This window comes from Rhamphochromis longiceps, linkage group LG2, assembly GCF_057381845.1.
Source record: "Rhamphochromis longiceps isolate RC_006_pf linkage group LG2, R_longiceps_female_GT1.1, whole genome shotgun sequence".
NCBI lineage: Eukaryota > Metazoa > Chordata > Actinopteri > Cichliformes > Cichlidae > Rhamphochromis > Rhamphochromis longiceps.
Genome location: NC_140558.1, coordinates 30166281 through 30191495, shown reverse-complemented (window position 1 = coordinate 30191495; position 25215 = coordinate 30166281). Strand labels below are relative to the sequence as shown.

At 41.4% G+C, this 25215-nt stretch overlaps 4 protein-coding genes across 4 annotated transcripts; 3 read left to right on the top strand and 1 right to left on the bottom strand.

Moving 5' to 3' along the window:
* Positions 1-568: 568 nt before the first annotated feature.
* On the top strand, positions 569-4016 carry LOC146677443 (gap junction beta-1 protein-like). Its single transcript, XM_085422306.1, has 2 exons — positions 569-697; positions 1554-4016. The coding sequence occupies exon 2, from the start codon at positions 1568-1570 to the stop codon at positions 2393-2395; it is 828 nt and encodes a 275-aa protein (XP_085278432.1). The 5' UTR covers positions 569-697; positions 1554-1567; the 3' UTR covers positions 2396-4016.
* Positions 4017-4581: 565 nt separating this feature from the next.
* Positions 4582-7932, top strand: LOC146677442 (gap junction alpha-3 protein-like). The gene is made up of 2 exons (XM_085422266.1): positions 4582-4909; positions 5797-7932. Exon 2 carries the CDS (start codon positions 5821-5823, stop codon positions 6904-6906), a length of 1086 nt encoding a protein of 361 aa, XP_085278392.1. The 5' UTR covers positions 4582-4909; positions 5797-5820; the 3' UTR covers positions 6907-7932.
* Positions 7933-12665: 4733 nt separating this feature from the next.
* On the bottom strand, positions 12666-14864 carry vma21 (vacuolar ATPase assembly factor VMA21). Its single transcript, XM_085422252.1, has 3 exons — positions 14687-14864; positions 14335-14444; positions 12666-13759 (listed from the first exon to the last, which is right to left on the bottom strand). Exons 1-3 carry the CDS (start codon positions 14746-14748, stop codon positions 13620-13622), a joined length of 312 nt encoding a protein of 103 aa, XP_085278378.1. The 5' UTR covers positions 14749-14864; the 3' UTR covers positions 12666-13619.
* Positions 14865-20413: 5549 nt separating this feature from the next.
* On the top strand, positions 20414-22133 carry LOC146677440 (uncharacterized). Its single transcript, XM_085422242.1, has 2 exons — positions 20414-20680; positions 21567-22133. Exons 1-2 carry the CDS (start codon positions 20421-20423, stop codon positions 21835-21837), a joined length of 531 nt encoding a protein of 176 aa, XP_085278368.1. The 5' UTR covers positions 20414-20420; the 3' UTR covers positions 21838-22133.
* The last annotated feature ends 3082 nt before the right edge of the window (positions 22134-25215 follow it).

Genomic DNA, 25215 nt, shown 5'->3' with positions numbered 1-25215 from the left:
TGACCACAACTAACCTGTTGACGGTGCTATGTAAATAATAACTTTTAATATGAACCATTTGGTAACATGTTATATTGGACTTAACTGGACTAACCTGTGTGACTGGGTTAATATATTCTTGTGCTAGTATTGTTGGAATTAAAAAGTCTAGGTAACATCAAAAATTAAAGCTGTATTTTATTTTTAAAGTGCAAATTACAATTTAATCAAATCAATCTTTTAAAGTGCTGTAGCATTCAAATTAGCCACTCCATTAGACTATGCAGTAGTTCCCTAGTTCATATATAATCTGTGTGAATTCGTAAACCTGTTAATGTCGCAGCAGCAGTGACTCGGGTCAACAGCGTCCTTCACTTCCCTGCCCTGCCAAGCACAATAAATAATGTGGCAGGCTGAGGCCTTTTGTGTCCACACAGATTCTTTCTTTTGCCCCGGGGTAGGCGGAAATCGAGGCGTTTGATCTGAATTCTGAAAGAGTCTTGTTGCAGCCCCATAAAGGGTACCATTGTATGTAAATAGTTTATATAAGAGCATATGACCGCTACGGTGCAGGGCAGTGGCTAGTGGCGGAGGAATGATTAGCATTTTCCAAACGCATGGTGTTCTCAATCCAGCCTTTTGGCTCGCTAAAAAACACAAATTTGAATTTATTTCTTCCCATTTTGTACACATTTTTGTGTACCACCAGCAGCTGAAGGTAAAAATTCATGTTATCTCCTTTCTAATTGTTTTATACTAACATTCAGTGAGAGGTTGGATTTGGGGTGAGTGATGACTGACATGCCCCAGTGACTTGACTTGGCAAATACTTGGCATGCTTACGGTCTCATCATCATTCCCTTTATGGTAGCAATGTTTTACTGAATATGCTTTAAAAGTCACATAATTTTAAGATCTGTTAAAGGAAAACCTTAAAGAACATAGCTATTCTCAAACAATAGAGATCTCTCAAGGGGAAAAAAAAAAGGAAAGCCTCAATGAGATGCATGTCTTGCTGCTCCCTTGGAGAAATTTGCTGGCAGTCTGTCAGTCTGTCTGCAGTTGGGCTGTAAGCCAGCCTGGGAGTAGAGTATTAATACAGGATGAGCATATCACGTGGTTCTGCAAATGTTTTGCAATTGGTTTCAACCTGTTGCGTCTTCTGACGGTGCATGATGGCAGGCCATCGCCCCTGTTTTTATACAGCCGGCAGGCTACTTGGCAATTCTTGTCTGTTGTTCCTGACTGCCAAATCCGGCTTGATGCTCAGGTCATACTTCAAGATGGTCATCTTTGGACCCGGTGCTGCTTACGCCGCTTGCACCGCCGGCTGAGCCTGGTAAACCTCTAACTACTCATGTTACACCGGTTCGATTTTTTCTGAAATGCTAAGTTTTGTGTGCAGTTATAGTCTAAAGACCTTATTTAACTGGCAAGCCATTGTGACTTCATGCCAGTAATAAAAAAGGGAGTAAATTTTCTTAGTAATTAGAATTTTGGGTGATTTTTAGATGCAAAGCATCCCACACATGTAACTGCCCTGTAAAAACTTATATTAATCCCCTTTTCCCCAGACCTGGAGTCGAAAATGAACTGGGGGTCCTTTTATGCCGTGATCAGCGGTGTAAACAGGCACTCTACTGGCATCGGACGCGTCTGGCTGTCTGTCATCTTCATCTTCCGCATCCTGGTCCTGGTGGTTGCTGCGGAGAGCGTCTGGGGCGATGAAAAGTCCGGCTTCACCTGCAACACCCAGCAGCCCGGCTGCAATAGCGTCTGCTACGACCAGTTCTTCCCAATTTCACACATCCGTCTGTGGGCACTCCAGCTCATCCTGGTCTCCACCCCTGCACTCTTAGTGGCCATGCACGTAGCCCACCGAAGGCACATCGACAAGAAGATCCTGAAGAGGGCAGGCCGCAGTAGTCCCAAAGAGCTGGAACACATCAAGAACCAGAAGTTTCAGATCACGGGCGCTCTGTGGTGGACATACATGATCAGTATCATCTTTAGAATAATTTTCGAAGTGGCTTTTCTCTACATCTTTTACTTGATCTATCCTGACTTTAAGATGGTGCGTTTGGTGAAATGTGACTCATTCCCTTGCCCCAATACGGTGGACTGCTTTGTCTCCAGACCGACAGAAAAGACCATATTCACTGTGTTCATGCTGGCAGTGTCTGCGGTGTGTGTGCTGCTCAACCTGGCAGAGGTGGTGTACCTCATAGGCAGGGCCTGCAAACGGTCCTTCCGCAGCTCTGAAGACGAGTCAAAGTTACCATGGATAAGCCAAAGATTGTCCACTTACAAGCAAAATGAAATCAATCAGCTGATAGCAGATCATTCTCTCAAGTCTAAGTTCACTGTGACCAAAAAGAGCCCAGCCGAGAGGGGTGAGAGGTGTTCTGCTTTCTGAGACTCTCTTGAACTAATAAGCAGTAACCTCACCTGACCACGTAGTATCTCATGCATTAAAGTCACATATATACTGTGTATTAGGTCAATTTCAGCTTTTTGGCTATTTATTTATACATAATTCAGTCAGTGGATCTTAGATACTTGTTTTTATCTGTTCATTTTTACTCACAAATATTGGCTGCCGTTCTCGCCTAAACTAGAGTCTGTAGTGAAGGTTTAAAGACCAAACTGGTGCTTAAGAACATTTTAACTCAAATCCAAGGTGGCTGTTGTTACAGTAAAACCAAGCTTACCTTGATTAGATCTTTAGGGTTTTTTTCTTTGTTTTTCTTTTTTCTGGATTCCACAATGCTTCTGAAGGCTTCCATTATATTATTTTTTTAGTATAAATAGCAGTTTGTCAAGTTGTTGACAAGCTTAGGCTGACTATTAGTGTGATGCCTTGTTTTTGTAACAGCCGTATTGTTGTTGCAGCTCAGTATTCTTAGAAGAATAAAACAGGTGTACAGAATTGTTGTTGAATATGAGCAATTTAAAACATACCAGTTATAATTGGTGCAAAAAGTCTGTAAAGATTGCTGTTTGGAAAAGGGTTTGTAATCTGTACATAAGTCCACACCATAGCAGATCATTCGATACTGAAATTTAAGAAAATTGTGGACGCCACGATTCCAAACTAAACAAACGAAAACACGTAATGGTAAAAGTCAACCGAAATGCTCTGAAACATCACTTTGGTCCTTTAAAAATCAGAGGTTATTGAAGGAGTTGAAATGCTGGATGAGAAATTCAAAAAATGAAACCATTAGAAGCTAGTGGATGTATAGGAAAGCACATATAAATGGGTAAAATGACTTGAACAGCTGTTAACAGTATGGTGGTTAGATTTTATTTGATGGTCACTGATTTTTTCTGAACTTAATGTAGACCGCTTGTTGCTACAGTTGGTGCTAGAAAATAAATTTTCAATTCAAAACAAAACAATGTAATACTGTCCAAACATGATTGCCATGTCATCACCGGTGCCTGTAAGCCACAGTGTTGAAACCAGCTGCCTAATATCATGCCATCAAAAGAGCTCAAATGCACTGAAGCATGAAACTTCGACTTTTTGAAGTTGTGTGTCTGGAGAGTTTGGAGGCCAGGTTACTACCTTGATCTGTTGTGTTCAGATGGTAGCACTCTCACGCATGGAAAGAAGTTTCCACAGAGAACACTGTTTTGTAAGGATGTTCAACCATCAGCGGTTTTAATATTGTGGCTTCTACATGTGTGTTCACTTTGACTTGTCGGTAAACCTTCATCAATTTTCAGCTCATAATCCCCAAAAAGTTAAAAATGTCGGTGTTAGTCCTTTCCGCTTGTCTGCAGAGGTACCTCAGCTTAGAATTTGTCCAGTCTCATTACTGCAGATATATCCTTGAGTTAGAATACCTTTCCTTACTTTTCATCTTTGTAAAATTTTCTTCCAGTGGGCTTAAAAAAATGTTTGCAGCTGACGTACTGTTTAACAGACCCTAGTATTAACCATCACGATATATTAGTGAACATCTCACTTGTCCTGTAAATGTAAATAAAATGTAAAGTAGCTGTTTATACAAATCGTTTGCCATGTGTGCGTGTAACATACAAAAAACCCTTTCTAAATGCACCTGTAGCATTTTACATCCAGGTAATCAACCCTGATAAACTATACAATGGGTTGAAACAGTGTACATTGTGGATTATGAAGAAATAAACTGGCAGATAATATGAAATTATTTAGCAAACATGCAGTGTGTTGTTTCTTTGAGTACCTGATGAAATAATGAAATATGTCTGAAGTGAGTTGTTGTGTTTAGTAGCTAGGATTTTAACTCATTGAAACTCAGCTTTTTTAATAAATACATTTACCCCTTTCCTGTCACTGTGATTTGGAACTTCAGGATGCCAGTAGTTGTTCATCTCCAAATCATTCCTGCACCACCACCATCCCATCTCCACCCCCATGATAGGAAAAGAGACCCTTGTGATATATTTAGATCTCGGGAACACTTGTGGCCAGACAGACTTAGCAGACAAGATCATTGGCCAGCTGCCCTGTCACTCGCCGTAGCATGCGAGCAGGGGTTTGTTTAATAGTTTACACTGGACAGTGCACACCGTGCCAAATTTAACCGAGGGGGGAGGGAGGGTCAAGGGAGAGCAGGTTTGTTGGTTGGTTCTTTGGTTGAGTGTGTGTGCATATGTGTGCTGTGGCCGGCTAAAGACCCCTGGGCCTGGATTCTGATTTCTGCGAGAGTTGTATTTGAAGACAGAAGACTGAGTCACTGAGCTTGTCGGCGTGGAACTAAGTTTGTGGCTCGCAAGAGTCTGCTTTTCCTGTCCATTCAAGGGCATTGTTGGGGGTCCTAAGATTAGTGTTGCACTGAGGCCAGTCGGTAAAGCAGTGAGGCCTCATGGACCCTGCCAGACGTGGGAAGCTTTGCCACAGAGGATGTATGAGCTGACACGGTGACTTTCTCCAGTAAATGTAAGTTTTCTGTGATTTTTTTTTTTTAACTTTATGCTTTATAGACTGAAATATTTGTTTCTTCAGGAGTTTAAATTATAGTCCTAAACCTAAAGTTAACTTATTAATGGTTCATGCTGTGGCCAAATGCTGTAAGTGCAGGTTAACAGCTGTCTTATGTGAGAACAGAAGTTGAAGTTGTTTCACTTCTTTTTCCTCGAATGATGGCATTATTCTTCATTGTAATGTGGGATCTCACACCGTGGAGTGCGGGTCCCATATTTAAATTGCTGTCCAATCTGCGATAGCTGGTGCTGGCTCCCTCAGCGTCAGCCCACCTGCCACATTTCAACACTTGAATTCATCCTCCAGAGCAGCATACCTTCTACTTCCACTCTTACTACTGTATAGACCATTCATCAGAAGCAGAATCTATTTAAAACCTAATGTGTCACAGGAGCTGACAGCTCTAACATTACTCAACTGTTTCTAATTCACACTCCCACCACATCTGCCCAGTGTTTGATTTCACTTCGTGTGGCTCGTGTTGCCATGGCGTGGGTCATGAAGGCCAGGAGCCGCAGAATCATGTCTGAAACCTGCTTTCCTCCTGTCCACACTTGCCAAATATATACCCTCCCAAAGTAAATATAATCCTGTTTGCACCCACGCGGATAAGACCACTACCTGCTCAGTGGCGGCCGCCCAGTTGGACGCTCAGTTAGCAGCTTGGCTCCCAAAAGACTTGGTTGTTCTGATCTCTGCTGAACTTGGTAAGAGAATTTTTAGTCGTCAGGAAGGATGAGGCGTACGCTCAGGATTAGTTTTACTGTAGTCATTTAATCTCTGTTGCTGTGTACAACAGTCTATAGATGAAATAACTTTTTCTATTTTCAAATCCTCTGTAGTCCTAGATCTGACCTCTCACAGCCATGGGGGATTGGAACCTGCTGGGAAAGCTCCTGGAAAAAGCCCAGGAGCACTCCACTGTCGTGGGGAAGGTGTGGCTCACTGTCCTGTTCATCTTCCGCATCCTGATCCTGAGTGCTGCGACAGAGAAGGTGTGGGGCGACGAGCAGTCGGGCTTCACCTGCGACACCAAGCAGCCCGGTTGCGAGAACGTATGCTATGACATCACTTTCCCCATATCTCACGTCCGGTTCTGGGTGCTGCAGATAATCTTTGTATCCACACCGACTCTGATATACCTGGGGCACATTCTCCATCTAGTCCGGATGGAGGAAAAGCAGAAGGAGAAAGAAAAGGAGAGAGAAAAGGAGCACAGTCATCAATCAGACAAACAGACTCTCATTGTGGATGTGAAGCACAAGAAGGCTCTGATAAGAGACAATAAGGGACGAGTCCGCCTGCAGGGGGAGCTTTTGCGGACATATGTCTTCAATGTGATCTTCAAGACGCTGTTTGAGGTGGGCTTCATCGTGGCCCAGTACTTTTTGTACGGCTTTGAGCTCAAACCCATGTACACATGTGACAGACCCCCCTGTCCCAATGTGGTTAACTGCTACATATCCCGCCCCACAGAGAAAACCATCTTCATCATCTTTATGCTTGGAGTGGCCTCTGTGTCTCTGTTCCTCAACCTCATAGAGATCTACCATCTGGGTTTCACCAAGTGCAGCCAGGGCATCACCTTCAGGAGGCGCAACCAGTCCAATGGGAGTATCTCCAAGGAGCCTGGTGAGACTGCAGTGCCATTTGCCCCAAGTTACGATGACTACTTCCACGAGCACCGCCAAGTCCAGCCAGCTTACCCACCAGTGCCGTGCTACACCGCGGCCACAGACTCGTCCTTCCACCCCTACCACAGCAAGGCAGCCTACAAACAGAACAAGGACAACTTGGCGGTGGAGAGGAGCAGCACCAGCAAGCCAGAGGAATGTGACCTGAAAGGAAAGAAGGGAGCAGGATCTGCCCCTGGGTCACCTACGCAGGCCAGGCCTGGCCACAGTGCCAAACACAGCAACAACAAGACTAGAATAGACGATCTGAAGATATGAGGAGGTTTATGTTTCTCTGAGGGGTCTTAAAATGTGCAAGGGGATCATATGTTGCTTGGAAGTGTTCATACATGCCAAACTGACTCCCCTCTTCAAGATGGCACTGCTTTGACTCATTCCAGCTTAGAGGGGAGTAGTATTTACAGGGCACAGAGAGAAGCCTGAAATGGAACCACAAAAAAACAGCAACAACATTTCTGATAAACTTTCACAATAAAAGAAATTCTGCTTCTTTATATGTGGAGAAACAAAGTTGGATCTCACTTCAGACTGTAGCATTAAATGTTAGATACTAGTCTGTCGCTGCGGCAACAGACTAGTATTTGTATCTGTGTTTTCTAAGTTGTGTTGACTGGTATGAATCTTTCCACCATTCAGAGAGGGTCTGCTCAGGTTTACAGTGAGCTCGTCTTTATTTTTCTCAATGTGTGAAACATCTAGAATTCAGGGCTGGAACTTGCACAGCACTGACCTGACCTCATTCGTGGAAATCAGATAGGGAGAAAAGTTAAATTTAACTCCCTTTAAATGTTTTGAGGTCATCATCTAGCATAGTTCACTTGCTTAGACTTGAAGTAAAGAGTTGTGCAATACCTGACAATTTATTGGAGGCTTGAACTGCTGTTACTAATTCCACAGTGCGCCTCAAAAACAGATATTGCACGGGTCTCAGGAGTTCCCACATTTTTACTGTCTCTTTCCTTTTTTTTTTTTTATTGAGGCAGCCAGAAAGTAGGTAATGAAAAGCATGTCGATTGGTTTATTCTTGTTCATGTCTGGATTTGTGGCGTTTGTTTGCTTTGAAGCACTTGATGACAACCTTGTTTGCAAATCTGCTTGAAATAAATTGTCTTAAATTTGCACTTCAATTTGTGATTTTGAGTCTTTATCACACTGCAACTATTCATATGTCATAACCCTGGTGATAATACATGAAAACCAGCTGTAATATTGGCCCACACAGAAGCTGAAATGCAGCGCAGCTCTGAAGGCTTCTCTTTTGAAAACGATCACACTGTTAACGAACACGGGGTCTCTGAAATGAGGACATGCCACGTGATGTTTGACTCATCATTTTAACGTGTTTAAAACAGACATGTTGAAGCGAGAATAAACACGTGGAAAGTCTTTGCTGTCTGCGTGTCCCTCGCATGCATATCTTATACTCATCTGTGCCAAGAAGGCACACATCGCTGGCATGGAAACCTTGAAACTCATAGCATGTACATCATGAGGAAGCACCCTTGTGACTCTATGCTTGATGCCTCAAGGAGTTCATCCATCCATTTTCTTAGCTTATCCATCCGGGTGTCATTGTAGTGTTTTCTAGATTCATCTAAATATCGATAGTACTGATGCCAATACTGATATCGGTATGAGATCAATACGAGCATGATAGGATCTTTACTGTGTTTCTATCCTCAAAGTTCAGTATGTAGCCCACTAAAGTGTGTTGAATAATTATCTTTTTTTATACCTCAAACATGCGCTATAAAAAATATCTGAACCTTTTTTGTCTTGACTGTCACGTCTGTTTCATTTATAGCCTACACCACGTTTAAACAAAAGTCAACCCAAAGGGCACATTTACATTTTAGGTGTCCATAGAAAAAATTAAAAATCTTTTCAAAATAAAATAAAAGTTGAAAGGTGTGATTTGTTGTGTCAAATAACTTTTGTGGAAATTAAATCATTAAAATATGTTCCGAATTTGCAAATTAATGATGATTCATGATGGAGTCATGACATATTATTCTCCTCTACATGACCTGCCATTATATCATATATATATATATATATATATATATATATATATATATATATATATATATATATATATATCAATCAGAGGGCTACAGTTTCTCAGTTTCTATCTGCAATGAGCAAAAACTGGACGTACTAGACTATTCTTGCGTCTGTTGTGGTGCCAAGCACAATATGCTTTACATCCCTCGTGTGTTACTTGTGAAAACACATAATAGCGCAACAGACTAAAGAGTCAGCTTCATCAATCAATAAGTCAGTCTTTAAAAAACATTCCACCCATCTTTGGAAATGAAGATAAAAAATGGAGGCGATATTGAAATAAAAATGTGACCATATTTGAGAGAGAAGAAAAAAGATGACAGATGAAGAGAAATGAGTGCGCTTTGAAATGAAATCCTTCTGCAGGGCTTCACTTTCACCATCAGATTGTTGGACTGTGATAGAAGATGTCCAGCGTAGCACATTTTTGGACATATTCAGCACATTCTGATAAATTATCTACAGCCATAAAAAGTTCCGTCTGTTACATAAAGCATAAATAACCTAAGAGTGGCGCTTTTATCTGTTTCCTGCTTCACAAAAATAAAAGCATCCATGAAACACATTTCTTGGACAAAACTGCGTTTTTTCTAATGTCCCGGGAGGTTTTGATAAATGTAGCATGACCACCAAGGACGACAAAAAATATTGTTATTTTAATTGGGGTGATGGACCAAAAATATTATGCTACTGATGCCTCATGTCTGTCATTATATGTGTGTTATTAATACTTTCTTTGCTTCACATGATCTCTGTTTAATATAACAAAAAAAAATTAATGACTAAAAGTATACAGAGGTGTGCTGTGATTGTAAATTGAAAGAATTGCTATATATGACAGCTGGGATAGGCTCCAGCTCAACTCCTTTCCCTGAATTAGAGATGGATGGATGGATGGATGGATGGATGGATGGACAACTGACTGACTGACTTATTTCACTTGAAGGTTTAGCCATTTTCAAATCCCCCAAACACTACAGCAGGATCTTGTTTTTGACTCAGTTCCAGGTTTCAGAGACATCCATTGATAGATTTCCTTGTGCACTTAGCATTATCATCCTTTTTAAAGGTGCACTTCCTGTTAAGATTTGGCTCATGGACAAATGGCTTTGCATTATATTCAAGCACTCTTTAATGTGATGCAGAATGTACACAGGTGAATCAGTAAATGCTCTATGTCCTGTCCCTGAGTTAGCAAAGCCACCCTGAATCACATTTTCACCGCCATTTTTCACAGCTGGTTTGCAGTTCCGCTACTGCAAAGACAACTTTGGCCTTTGTCAAGGATACTGTTACAGTTAGAGAGCATAATAGTTATTATACCTCTATGTTAGCTGTAAAAGTGACTCTGTTTGAGTTTTCCTGAAAGACTTCATATTCTGGTCATCTATTTCTGATTGTAGCTACATGCACTATGACACTACAGCTTGCAAGAGTTACCTACATGAATTTTATGGCTTCATGGAGTCTTCTTGGGGTGTATTTAGTGGAAAAATCAATTGTTGTTATTTTCCTTACTATGCAATATTTTATTTGAAGATCTTTGTGGTTTCTCTCTGACCTTAAAGGTATCTAAAATAATAATGATAATGATAAATAATAGAAACTCGTTCTGAAGGACTTTAGGCAGGTCTTTGGATCTTACCCTGATGTCACAACACGTGTCACATCAGAGAGGACACCAGAGCATAAACAGGATAGGTTTTTCACTCCTTGATGAGCGTCTGGTCATTAGCACCTAATCTAAAAGCGCCTGATGATGAAACTTTAGTCAGTGATTTGAAAGTATGATAGATGTAGAAATCTATGTGACATATCAGTTGTTTCTGGTAAACCTAACATGTAGCTCTATGTACTGAGAATTAAATTGTCTTGAATTCTAAGTTTTAAACACCTACACAGATGAAACTGTGAAATAAAACCTTCTAAAGTGTTGAAACATATCCTGCGTCTTCTCAAAAGCACCTGAGGTGAATTTCATGGGAAATAACAACGCAGACTAACACAATAAAGTGCCTCCTTCGTTGTGTTTAATGGTGGATATGATCTCAAGTGTCCAGATGAGTTATTCTCCTGTCTTACTCTGTTTGCTCCCCGAGGTTTCAGTGTGGTGGACTTTATTTTCCACCAGCTGTAGCGTGGTACTCTACTGCCCTCTTTCTTTACTTTCACTTAAACACCAACACAGCTGCTTGTTTGAGCTTTGCATCTGTTGGGCACGCCATCTGCTGGGCAGGGAAATCTAAGTGAGGGAGGCATCTGATACACTCAGCAGCCACTTCATTAGGTACATGTTCCTGGTATTGGGCTGAACTCCCCTTTTTGCCTTCAGAGCTGCCTTAATTCTTTGTGACAGAGATTCAACAAGGTGCTGGAAACAGCCCTCAGAGATCGTGGTCCATATTGACACAACAGCATCAGACAAGCTGCGTCCATGATGTGAATCTCCTGCTCCACCACATCACAAAGGCGCTCTACAGTGGGGCCATTCTCCTCTGACCTCCGGCCACAACAGAGCTGCCGCTCACTGGGCATTTTCTCTTTTTCAGACTGTTGTCCGTAAACCCTAGAGATGGTTGTGTGGAAAATATTCAGATCAGCCCATCTGATGCCCACAACTGTGCAAGGGTCAAATGAGCTAAATCGCTTTCTTTCCCCATCCTGATGCTCGGTTTGAACCTATGCTTGGCTAACATTTGTGTTAATGAGCAGCTGAACAGGCGTGCTTAATGAAGGCTGGTGAGTGTATGTTCTACTACATGCAGTATGAGCCGATGTAAAGTGCACCAAGAACATTTGTGCTATACATGAGTTATCTGAACTCTGTTACAGGACAGAGTATACAAAAGAAAATCATCAAGGAGTGCTGACGTGTATCGCTTGTAACCCTTCATTTAGGTAGACGCTCAGCTCTCTCTGGCCTGCTTTTCATGTCACTGACACTATGCATTCAACCTGCTAATGTGTGCTAAATGACAAAGAGCCAAAAGCAAAGCCTGCCCTTGCCCCATCTTTCTGTTGTTGCAAGGGTAAGCGTATGAAATATCAGCCAAAGGAAGGGGGGGAGACATCTGATGTTTGCTGACTGAATCAGTCTGATTGCTCGCAGGCCTGTCACCTCATCACCAACACCAGCCTGTTAAACTCACTGCAGGCAGGCTGCACAGCTCCGACTCTGGAGTACAGTGTGGGAGCTACACACACATAAAGCGGTGCTGGTGAGAAGAGGCTCTCATAGTGTGAAGGGAAAAAACGAAGAGAAATCAGCTGCTGACATGGTTTCCGAGGCAGAAAACGTTGTTACGGCCAGGCAGCTGCCGGGTCTTATCCCTGCTTCTTTTACCGCGCTGTCTGTGGGAACTGGCTGACCATTTACTGCCACCATGTGACAATTCAGACTCCCTGCAGAGGTCAATAAGGTATCTTCCCAGACATGTGAGACAAAGCTTGTTTTATTTTGGCAACCAAATTCTAATGGTTTTCACTACAGTCTTTATCAGGCCTGGGAAAAATCTGGGTCATGTTAATGAGGTTTGCAAATGTTTTCTTTATTTCATTAAGATATTTTTATGAATTAAATAATCAGTTTTGACAGTTTTCCACACTGAATGTTAGGATTGGAACTGTTGTGACAATGTGTAAATGTGCTTCTGGGGTGGACTATTAAAAATAAGTTTGTTTACGAGGATGTTTGATCTCTGTGCGCACATTTTTTGGTTAGTTATGGCAACAAATAGTAGGGGAAGTCATGACCTCTTGTGTGATAAGGCTCACTCATCACATGCAGGCCTTATTCATAAAAATACAACAAAAAACAAACAGTTCATCCAAGATTTAATCAGAGGATTGCAAAAGATAATACTTTAAATGTGTTTTTTAATATCACATTTATAGTAGTCAGTTTGTTGTTCTGGTATTAGACCATGTAAAAAAACAGGACGCACACTAGAAACCTGAAAACAAAACTCTGCACTTTATTAAAAATAAAAGATGATTTTGTAGAGAATCAGTTTAATTCTTTAACCAAGCACAAATCGTTTCCTTTCATCTTTGTATTTTTAGAAAATACCACTAGAAACAACAAAAATGTACACTTTCCAGTTTATTTGAACAAGTCGGCACTCACATCTGCATGACGACCAACGTCACTGGCTACATCATCGACACAAAACACACAAATTTAAATACAGTGTGAATTAGGAACTCACTGCAACACCAAAGTTTCATAATGTCGCCACGCTACGGCACACAAACGCACATCAACTGAAAGAAAACCAAATTTAAACACTATTTAAAAGGGTTAACAGATGACTCGAATGATATGGTTTGCGTGAGATTTAAGCACATTATGGGTTTATAATGATGCTGAGAGACATCCTCAAATGTACAACAACTGAAATGTGATTAAAATAACATGACTTCGAGCTAATTGAAGCATTTTGGAAGCAAATCTTTCATATGCATTAAACATGAGGCAAAGTGTGTGTGCGTGCACACCTGCACACATCAGTCAAAACCCAAGATGCTTTCCTACAAGACAAACTCTTTGCTGAGAAGGGACTTAGAGCACTTAGCCAAATGGCAGCTTATGACAAAGCCTCTTAAAAACCACGGCTGTCCTCTGTTGACAAAAGTAACATTTTCAGAGAAAAAAAGAAAGTCAAGAAGGCGGGCCCGCTGAGGCTGGTGAGCAAGCACACTCAGCAAGCTCCACTCCCCCCCGCCATTGCCGGGGAACACAGAGTAGTTTCAGGCTTTAACCTCGGAGCTCTAATGCAGCTCATTGTAGATGGTCTTACAATGCCCATGACCTGGGAGGGGGTGTGAGGGGAGGGGGGTGGGCTTGGATCCCTCCCCACGTCGGTCGGTCTGTCTCCTCTGGTCTTCTAAGCTGATAAGGATATGCCTTAATCATGTTTGCCCTTGCCTTTAGGCGCGCCTTCGTTCCAGGCCACATAAACAAACAAAGCCAGAACCACATGCACAGCGAGCACCGCAACAATGGCTGCGTAGAAATAACTGTCAGAGCTTGACATCTTCATCGAACCTACGAAACAGAAGCAGAGCGTTAATGGCGACGACCAGCAGCTGCATCACGGAGTTTAAAGTGTCACAAGTCAGGTTTATATTGAGGTGCTAAACACAACTTTCTCTGGCACAGAATGAAACCCAGAAAAATAAAAGCTGCAGTGGCTTGTTATGTCTTTCCATATAAACCTACAGCATCTCTGGTTGTATTCGATTATTGTGGGTGATATAAACCAGTATATTTGTCATTGTGGGTACTGAGGAGGTCGTCAAATGTGATAATTATGGGGGAAAGAGTTCCGATAAATCCCTAGATCCAGAATAAATGCACATTCTCATCTGGATTAGCTTTATTATATCATCTAAAATGGAAATGTTGGTATGGAATGACAAATACTATGCTAAAAGACTCTTACTATTAGAGCTTAAAGATAAACTGACTGCTCTATTAACCTGTCAGCAGATGACCACTGATCAATAGATTTTAAAATCTGGATGATGTGCTACGTTTACAAAATAAAGTAAAAACCCCAAGAAAATGTGAAAGCAGGAACAGAGTGGAGGTAAGTCCACAATCATCCGGACACACTTCACCTTCAAAGATGTACGCCTTTGATGCGAAATACAGTCCAATGGGCACCGTGACCATGAGGATGGTGAAGAACAGCAGAGTCTTGAGGGCTGAAACCAGGGAGCTTTCATTTCTGCAAAGGAGCACAAGTTCATGAGTCAGCCGGGATCAAACCACACAGCGACGGGGGCTCTGACACGCTGACTACGGATGTGGATGTGTACCCTGGTGAAAATTACATCTATGTTCCCGGATTGTGCCACATAAAAGATATGTCTCTATGGCAATGAACGGCACCGCAGAGCTCGGGTTTTCAGGTCACTAGGTATACAAGCTAGCCGTTAGCTTAGCTAGTTCGTTATACTATTTTCTCACCCTCTGAAATACTGCGGCGGTGGGGCGGAAGCGTCCAGAGATGCTTTCATAGATCCGTCCATTGCTGTACTGTAAATGAAGCGACACAACGACGAAACTTGTGCGCGAATATTCTCGCGTTTATTCTCTGTAAGCGTTGTGTTGACAGCGCTAAAATCGCTTCTTCCGGGATGGTCACGAGACTGGTCACATGATGAGATTAGACGCCAGATAGTCTCGCGATGACAGAATGTATTTGCCCGAGTAATCTGAGGATATAAAGGCTGGCTTTATCTTTCAGCAACATAAAGCATCGGACTGTTGACTGCTGTAGAATCATGAGGGTAATTTGCAGCCCAGATGTTGGTAAAAGTAGACTATTCACCACTTTCTGTTTGGGAAAGCCTTAAAAGATTCAAGTTCATGACAGTACAAGTATGACTTGTTTTTCCCAGAACTATTGGTGGTGGTGGAAGGTGATGATTTGAGCTTGTTTTGCATCCACAGGACCTGGGCACCAGTCATGAACTCCTCTGTATACCAAAGTATTCTACAGTTTAATGTGAGGACAGCTAAAACTTGGTCAAAATTGTAATATACAGCAGAACAATGAGCCAAAACACAGCATCGAATCTACTGCTGCATGGCTTGAAAAGAATCAAGGTGTTGCAATGGCCCACTCAAAGTCCAGACCCAACTATAATGCTGTGGAAGCATCTTTAGAGAGCTGTGCATATGTATAGAAGAGTGGGCCAAAATTCCTCCACAATAATGTGAGAGACTTATATAGTCGTACAGAAAATGATTCATTCAAGTTATTGCCAATAAAAGTGGTTCTGCAAGCTGTTATGTGAAATCTTAAAATTGCTAATTAAAATGGTTATTGCAATTGGATTAGTTTTAAAAATAAATGTTTTCCTAGCAGGGAGCTAGATAAATACAGTCATATAAACAGCACTTCACTGCCCTTCCATTCCCAAAGATATTCTCTGAAAATAAAAGTGGGTGGATTTTAATACGTCAACTATCATTACTTCATTCTTAAATGGAAAAAAATAACATGACATAACATAGCCTCAGTGTCCTCAGTGGCTGTGTATGCACAGTTCACATGGTCGGCATGTGTTTGTACACACACTCCTGAATAACACTGCTACACTGTTATCTCCTGTTTAATTGCTGATGTAACAGAAAGCCATTTAGTCCATTATGAGCAATTTGTGTGGATTTAGTATTGGTGCATTACCTACGTTTCTGGTCAAAGCGTTCCTCTCTGAGTCTCAGGGAGTGGCACTTTCTGCTCCAGTTGGCTTTTGTTGTTACCAGTTTCACGCTCAGCAGGCTCCCGAAAAACACATTCAGTTTGAAAAGACTCAAAAGAGACGAAAGAGAAGCTCTAAGAAGAATCTAGGGACCCATGTTCCAAATAATCGTTTCGCTTTCAGTGGCAATTTCACTCTCAAGTAGTTATCCGAGGGGAGGAAAAAGAAAAGAAAAAAAAACTCGCTAAAGACGTCAGTGAGTGTGAAGATGCAGCCGATTGTCATGGTGATTCATATTAATTTAAAATCTTCTTGCAGATGAACCAACATGAGCAATTTTAAAAACTGTTTTCTGCCTCTTTTGTTTTGTTAGATTTTGCCCTTTGGGAGACAGAGAGGAAGCACAGGAGAGCGGTTTCTGAATCGATCGTGCGTTCTTGTGTGTAAACTTGTGAAACCAAGTGTATTTCTCGTGAGGTGAACGGGTAAGCCTTGACCTTTATATGTGGAGGAAGGAGGGCGGAGGAATTAGCAGTTTGATGAGATGGCACTGAGGTGTGGCCCTTTTCCCTGTGTGGCATGAATATTACTGCTCACCTGTGTGGGATGATGATCTCCTGCTGTCTCTCTGTTAATGTCCTGTGTAGTTTATACATCGCTTGCTTATATATAGCGCTTCACCAATTCACCTTTATTCCTTCAGTATCTTATATGATGAGCTTAATTATGATTCTGGTGATTGTAGCGATGACTCACATGGATCAGGTGGCTCGGTTTCGTTCTCATTTTAAAAGCTGTCAATCAACAGCCATCATCCCCAATGTTGAACCGTGCAATAAACCTGTCAGTGTAGTTCATTCACCTCCTGTGCCTTTATTGTGTGTCTAACCATACATCCGGTTTTTATCTTCACCTAAAAAACTACTACAAATCAGCCACTTAATATTTTTTCATTCAGTTTTTCATGTCATTCAGCCTGAAATGTAATTTCACCTCACAAATAATAAACTCTTGCTAAAGATTCTGCTTTTCTTTTCTTCCTTTCTTCCTTTTTCAGCAAAATGGATTCAGTCTGTTGCTTATTTTCAAGAGACTTCACATTTTCTGCAATCTTTTAAGAGTGCTTTTTTTACGTTTAAATTTCTTCACTTTTCACTTCCATAATGTGTGTTTCGTCCTTGTCTCTCTGTATTTTCTTGGTTCCTCTTCTACTTCCCTTCAACCATTTGAGGTAGAAGGCTGCCCGTCCCTGAGCTTGGTTTTCCCAGAGATTTCTTCCTGTTAAAAGGGAGTTCTTCCTTCCCACTGTTGCTAAGTGTCTGTTTGCTCTGTAATATTTTATGATATTTATCTTATGATAGAAAAGTGCCTGTTTAAAGCAGTTGCTGTTGCAAATTTGCACTGTATAAAAAATTGAATGATTGCATTAAAAATTCAGTATCAGTATTTGTACACGTTATTGATGTAGGGGTTTGAATAAAAGCATTTGAAAGGGGCTTCTCTGGTGTCGTGGCTCAAAGAGTTGGCAGTTCGTCTTGTAACCAGAAGGTTGCCGGTTCAAGCCCCAGCTCGGACAGTCTCGGTCATTGTGTCCTTGGGCAAGACACTTCACCTACCGCCTACTGGTGATGGCCAGAGGGGCCGATGGTGCGATATGGCAGCCTCGCTTCTGTCAGTCTGCCCCAGGGCAGCTGTGGCTACAACTGTAGCTTGCCTTCACCAGTGTGTGAGAGTGAATGAATAGTGGAATTGTAAAGCACTTTGAGGGCCTCGAAAAGCGTTATATAAATGCAATCCATTATTATTTTAATCACATGTCATTCAAATATTTATTCTATTATTTTTTAATTTACAGTTTTTCATTAATTATTTTAAATGTGAAAAACTGGCGACATGTCTGCTCTATCATGGCTGGGATAAAGTCCAGCTGTGATGACCCTGAGTGGTGGATGGATGGATGGATTTTTTACCCACAGTCTGAGCCCACTCCAAAGGGGTAGAAGATAAATCTGAAGGGTTATGAGGCAACTGATTAAAAAAGAATAGAATAAAAGCCCTTAGTTTTTTTTCTCTATTCTTTCCATTGTAATTTTATACTTTCGTGCTTTTTATTATGACACATTCTGAGAAGCTGAGATGATACATCCCGTATTGATGGAACGGCAGGACATCACATGCTAATCATTACAGTTAGGACCAACTATAAAATAAACAGTGACCTCTTCTGATAAACAATAATCCACATCAAAATTCCTTCATCTAAACATGTTGGACTTATATTTTCCCTGGAAGCACATGAAAAACTGGAAATTAATTAGATGGTTTATTGCAGTGAGCTTTGGGAATAGACCATAAACCACACAAGACGGAGTCAGTACAGTCACTAGACGCACATGTTCACCCCGTCATGGTGGGATTACGAATTTTAATAAAACAACCAGCTCTAAAATAGAAGTCTGACAAAACTCGTGTTCTCAGTGGAATGCGAGCCTGTAGATTTGGTCTGTAGGCGTCTTTAATTGGAAGTTCATTTGAAGGTTGCCCTTCAAATGAATCTTGACCTCCGACCTTCTGGAAGTATTTCTCATGGACCCCTGTGTCTGGACTCCCCAGGCTATTTGGAGTTCACATCTCACCGACAGTCAATGCCAAACATGAGGTCCCGTAAATTCCACACCTGTTGTTTAGACCAAGCTACTCAGTCTCCTTAACAACAAGTAAGAATGAAACAGCTTTCCTGTTTGTGCAGCTCCTGATGTGGTTTAGGATTGTTGTTGGAACACAGTCATGTCAGCAAGCACTAGGAATTTATTTCACTTATTATTTCACATGATGTGCCAAACAGTGGAATCCTGGTTACTTTATAACTGAATATTTTACATAAAAAATAAATGACAGTGTGTTTTATTAAATATAGTAGCTTCTTTTTTCTGGCTTGGAACCACTTAAAAAACAAACAGATAACCTTTAAAGGAAATGATCAGGCTCTTTTAAAACAAAGGAAAATGTAAACAAAGACTTTTAGAACAGTTTCACCCAGACTCAGCTCTATATAGATCTGCTCTATATGGACAAAAGTATTGGGTCACCTACACATTACACCTGCAGGACCTTTTATGGTGTCCAATCCCTCAACCATATGCATAAACATGGAGTCTGCAGATGATGTCTAAATGATGTCTAAAGTCTCAGTTTTTACCCAGTGCATCTGAAGGGATGGCTCAGATGAAGGTCAGCCTGTCTAACGGTGTGTTCACACCGAACGCGATGGACGCGAATAGAGCGTCAGGTTTACATGTAAAGTCCTATGGCAAGCCGTTAGAGCCATAAATCGCCACTTTCCTAACCCGTTTGGTTAAGAAATGGCGTAAAAAACGCCGTTTAATTATTCAAAACGCCGAAAAAAAGCGGCGTTCTGTTCCGACAAACGCCGCTTTTTCCGCCACTCGGATGGCGCCCTGAACGCACCATCCGAGTGACGTAAAAAGCGGCGTTCAAAGACAGACGGAAACGCCGTTTTTTACGCTACTCGGCACAAAACGCCGTTTTTATGCATCTTTGAACGGCGTTTTTTACGGCGTTCTCTGCCAGCTGTAACGGCGTTTAAAACGGCGTTTTATTGAAATTATGCAGGGCACTCCCCATGGTTCCCTCATCCAATTACTTTCAACTCATTTCACCCAATCAAAGAAGAGGAAGTGCAGACCACACTAATGCATCACCGATTCACCTTGCTGCTAAGTGATTGCCTATTCAGTACCAGTGCTTGTCACAGTATTCACTTGTATTATAATCCCACTATGCATTTTGATGTGTTTAAGGCATGATCGAGCAAACAAACGACAGAATACTTTTTCTGAAACCTTAACTGTGTTACCTGTTATGGCAGCTAACAGGTAATGAGCAGAGCTAGCTCTGCTCATTTCTGAGCTTCTTTCTTATTTTCCTCTTTACTTCTCTTAACCTTTAACTTATATTTTAGCAATCAGATCCTGCCATCTTGCATTACCGCTTCGTGCTAGTTATGTTGACTTTTCTCTTCTTTTGTCTCCACTTTTTTCACCCGTGTTTGGACACTCGGCGCATGGCTCCTTTGTTTACATTAGGGATCAGCTGTTAGCGCTGCGCCCTGCAGCTGCGCTACCGGCAGACAGACCCTACATCCCCAGTGAGGGAAGAAACGGGGGTGATGTCTCCCGAGGACACCTCACACACCATCTCTCCTTCCTGTAATCACTTTAAATGTGAGATCGCTCCCTGTCCTCCCGTACTGGTGATGGTGAAGCCAAGGAGAGAAGGCCCAAGTAATAAACACCCGTTTCAAAGAACCGACCTGTGTCTGTGTTGTTGTGAATTCTGTCATGGAAATCAGTGCATTTCCTGAAAGAAATCTCTCCTTCCTGCTGCTCTGCTCTCCACAGTACATAGAGAAGGGAGTCTCCCGCTGCTGCTCTGCTCTCCACAGTACATAGAGAAGGGAGTCTCCCTTCTCTATGTACTGTGGAGAGCAGAGCAGCAGCGTAAAAGACGTCCTCGCCGTACCTGGGTCCATCAGGTCCTCCAGAGGCATGAGCAGTTTGGTGAGTTTCACCACTTGCTCCAGGAGCTGCGCCTGGATGACGGCCGATTCCAGCGCTATCACCGTCGGCCAGTTTGAGGACCTGCTTTCCCTCGTCGGTCCCAGCATCGCCCGCCTAGACACCAACTACAGACGCTCAATCCCACCTGCAGAGCGCCTGTTCGTCTGCCTGAGGTTAGTAAAACTATTTAATACGGTAGTCCTTTATTGATATCTGTGCTAATATGCTAATCCATCCAGTTATACACTGCTAACATGGATGTGCTATGCTAACAGTGAATGCTGTCGGTGTTTACTGAAAGCAAACTGTGGTACAGAGACGACTCTATAATATTTCTAGTGATACTCAGAAGGTTTCATCAAGTCCCGATTTAATTCGATTTATGCTGTTATCAGTGTTTGCATGATAGCATGGCTGTGGTGTCACATCAATGTATGCGCTCGGTGTTTGCTGATATCAAACTGTAGCATTAGGACCACTGAGTTAACCTTTGTAGTGATACTCACTCCTTTTTATTTAGACCTGGTTTAATTCTGGGATAGTTGAATATTTGTATATAATCCCTGCAGCTGTCAGACTCTATAGCAGGGGTCACAGCCTTTATTAAAACAGAGTTAGATAAAACTGTGAACAGTTTGGTTCATCTCTAGTTACATGGTTCTATCTTGATAAGCTGTCTTATCACAGATTAATTTTTCAAAAATATTAATGATTTAAGCAAGGAAAGGGCTACATGTCAACATGCAACTCTTTATTTCTATTAATGTCTCACTTCATTCCTACCTGATTGACATGTTTAGGAATTGTGAGTGATTGGCTCACTGTAGTTGTGAAAGTTGCTACCAATCAAATTATGATATGTTAAAGTTAAAACAAAACACAACTGTTTTAGATATTATCTAATATACATTTTGTAATTATCCTTATAATTACAAAATGTTTTATGTAAGATTTAAGTTTTGTGATTTATATCTGACATCACAAAAGTATTTTGGAATTTGAATAATGTATTTTGTAACTGCAGTACACATAATACTGATTTTGAACAATTTTGTCCAGGTTCCTTGTCACCGGGGACTCCTTCAGGACCATCGCGTTCAGTTTCAGAGTCGGTGTGTCCACGGTGAGCCAGATCACCCCCCAGGCAGCGACGTCCATCTGGGACTGTCTAGTGGACGACTTCATGGCTGTGCCTTCACCTGGAGACTGGCGGTCCATCACAGAGGGATTCCAGGAGCGCTGGAACTTTCCTCTGTGCTGTGCAGCTCTGGATGGGAAGCACATCCAGACAAAGGCACCCCATATATCATATAGGAGACACACACATTGATATACACTAAATATTCATTTCATTTCTTTTTTGTGGTGCCCAAATTGATGCACCTGCTTGATTTTGTTTAAACAATTATTGCACACTTTCTGTAAATCCAGTAAACTTCTTTTCACTTCTCAAATATCACTGTGTGTGTCTCCTGTATGATATTTAACTGACATTTTTTATTGTAACAACCAACGATTTATACAGGAAAATAATGTCTATTAACAAGGTTGCCCAAACTTCTGCATCCCACTGTATCAGTATATTTTGTCATTAGTATAATATGAAATAAATTCTACATGTGTCAAGTTGTGTGCCAACATTTGCTGTGTAGTAGAACTGAGACATTAGTCATTATAAACATTTATTTGAAATAATATTAAAAGTCTCAAACAGAAAAACATTAAACATAAATATATAAAATATAAGAATTTACAGAGAGACAGGAATAAAAAGGACCAGCTGCTCTCCAGAGCAGGAACAAGGCTGAGGAGGAAATGCTCCATTGGAGACTGGTGTGGCCTCTTCAGGGACTCCAGGATGGCCAGCTCCACCGCCGATGGACCGTCCTGGGACCCGTCCCTCATCTGCCTCGGAGCCGTCCTCCTCTGTGGGCCTGTAAAACAGCACAAAACACAAAGAAATGAGAAGGCTGCTACTAGATTTTAATTTCAATATTGAAAAAAAAACAATAACAGGATATAATCAGATTGGTTGTAGATATTTAGTAAAGGTGATCACAAGGGAATCCCACCGACTAAAAAGGTATCAGTGCTTGCTGTACATATCTGTGGGTGCAGCAGCAGGAGCTCAGGGACTGGGGATGCTCTGCTGCAGAATCAGTTGGTTCTATCAATACAGTATTAAATGTTAACAGGTTGGATATAATAATCGTAGAGTAGACAGTGGTCCCTCATTTATTGCAGGGGTTCTCAGAATAACTAGCCCCTGGTCACAGTTCTCACAATTGATTCTCAAAGTGCAAACCTTTGTAGATTGCAAAACGTAAAAGTATTATTATGCCGCGGTTTGTCTTCATCTGCCCGCCACTTTCGTGCGCCTTTTCCCCTCACGGTGCAGGTGTGTATTTCCGAATGAGGCTCATAGTTATGGGTGTTTTTGTGCTGTTTTTTCTATTGGACGCGATGGTTATCAAAACCAAACGTGATAAATTTGGCAAGCGCAGGAGATTTGTCAATCAGGCTGCAGAATGCAATGCTGTACTGTGCAATAAAAAATCAGCGAAAAAGCAAAGCAGTGACGGATGAACAGCGGGACCACTGTGTGCTGTTTATTAATAAACAATAAAATATATTCCTAAATGACAACATGCATAAAAGCAGAACGGTATTTGTACGTCAGTGGGAAAATAGCGGTGGCTTGCTAGCTTTTGTGCGGCTTCCCCGGGTCAGTGAAAACTTTCAAAAGAGAAATGAATGAACTTACCAGGTTTCCCGATCTCTTCACATATCTTCCTCCAAGCTCGGTCCTTTTTATTCCTGTCTCGGTACTGAAAGCAGCTGGTGTTGTACAGCTCCGAGTTGTTTGCTACCGCATTGATTAGCCTTCCCCTCCATTGAAGTATGAAAGGCTTTGGCTGGATCTGCCCCTTTGACCTAGGTAACAGCCACGTCACCAGGCTCCTGATTGGTTGTCGCGGCGCGATTTGACGCTGGAGTTCAGATTTTTCCAACTGAGCGGTAGACGCGAAACGCGCGTATGCACAAAATGCAACACAAAAACTCACGCGCGTGGTTTTAGGCGTCATCGCGCCTTTCCATTGACTTTACATGTAAACCTGACGCTCTATTCGCGTCCATCGCGTTCGGTGTGAACACACCGTAATTCCCATCAGCAAAAGCTACAAGGTACCAAAAAGTCACAAGCTTTGATTATGATGAAAATTACCAAAAAAAAGTGAAGTGGCCAAAAAAACCCTGAGAAATCAGTTTTTATTTCTCTATTCTCTTTTTTTGTTTTAATTTTGCATGGGAGTCAACAGTATGTCAGTGTTATAACTGGCTAAAAGTTGGTAAAACTGTCAGACAGAGATGGGCGTTACTGTAATCTGATTACTTTTTTCAGGTAACGAGTCAAGTAAGGGATTACTATTGCAAAAACGGGAATTAGATTACCGTTACTTTCCCGTAGGAACGCTGCGTTACTGCGTTACTAAAACCGTGATTTTTTTGCCAGAATGTCTCATGACAGTGACGTAAGCAAGTGCGACGTTCGTGACAAAAGCTGTGTGCAGATCAACAGTGGATCATATATGAATGCAGGAGAGAGTGTTTAAAGCGTGGAAGTACTGACCTTATTTTGAGTTTAATTCCATAAAAAGTGACAAAAACATTAGTGTCCGTTGTGCGTGGGAAGAAAACTTCTTTTTACAGCGAAAAAAAACCCTAAACTTCCAAGCAAGCACCGAGTGCGCTGAGAAACTCGCGGATTCTTCAACTGACCGCCGCGGCACACCTGCACCAGGGCAAACCTCCGCCTACGCTACTCCTGCTTTACAGGTGAAAATAGAGCAACAGGACCGCTAGTCTTTGATGTTATTTATTTTCTGTGTTTTACTTGCATCTATTTGAAAGACTGAGTGAAACACACAAAAAAAAATTGTATGTGCTGGAATGTGCAGAAAATAAGTTTAAATGTTAAGCAAATTTCTTCAAGTCAGAGAATGTTGCATATAATTAAATTTTTGCTTGATGCATAAAGTTAAAAGATTAAAACTAATAAAACAAGTTTTAAAAAGAGAGACTTTTCCATTTGATTACATTTTGTATGATGGATTATACAGAAAAAGTAGAATTGGGCTGAAAGATCTATCGGTTTATCACCTATTCAGGTTGTAAATTGTGTTTTTAAAAAGTAACTAAGTAACTAAGTAATTAATTACTTTTGAAAATAAGTAATCAGTAAAGTAACGGGATTACTTTTTTGGGGAAGTAATCAGTAATTAGTTACTGATTACTTTTTTCAAGTAACTTGACCAACACTGCTGTCAGATGTAGTTGAAAAAGGTATTCCAGTCTATAGATGCATCAATACTGAACTAGAAAATAGCTCTTAAATAACAGAAAATAAAGGAGTATATAAAGACTGCATAAGCCCATAAGAACATTCCTTTTATCCTTTTTGTATTACGGTTGGAAAAGTTCCAAGATTTTGTCCTGGTCAAAAGCTGTGTTTGTACCACATTTACTTTATTAGGATCTGGTCACCACATGATTGGAAAGAAAAGGGCCTTTCCCAAACTGTTCCCACAGAGCTCAAAGGATTAAGATTTCCTTTCACCGGAACTAAGGTCAATCCCAAAAAAGCAATATACTACTGTCATTGAATTCAGTCATTAAAAGGTGTGGCTCAGTAGTTTTTACCATGTAG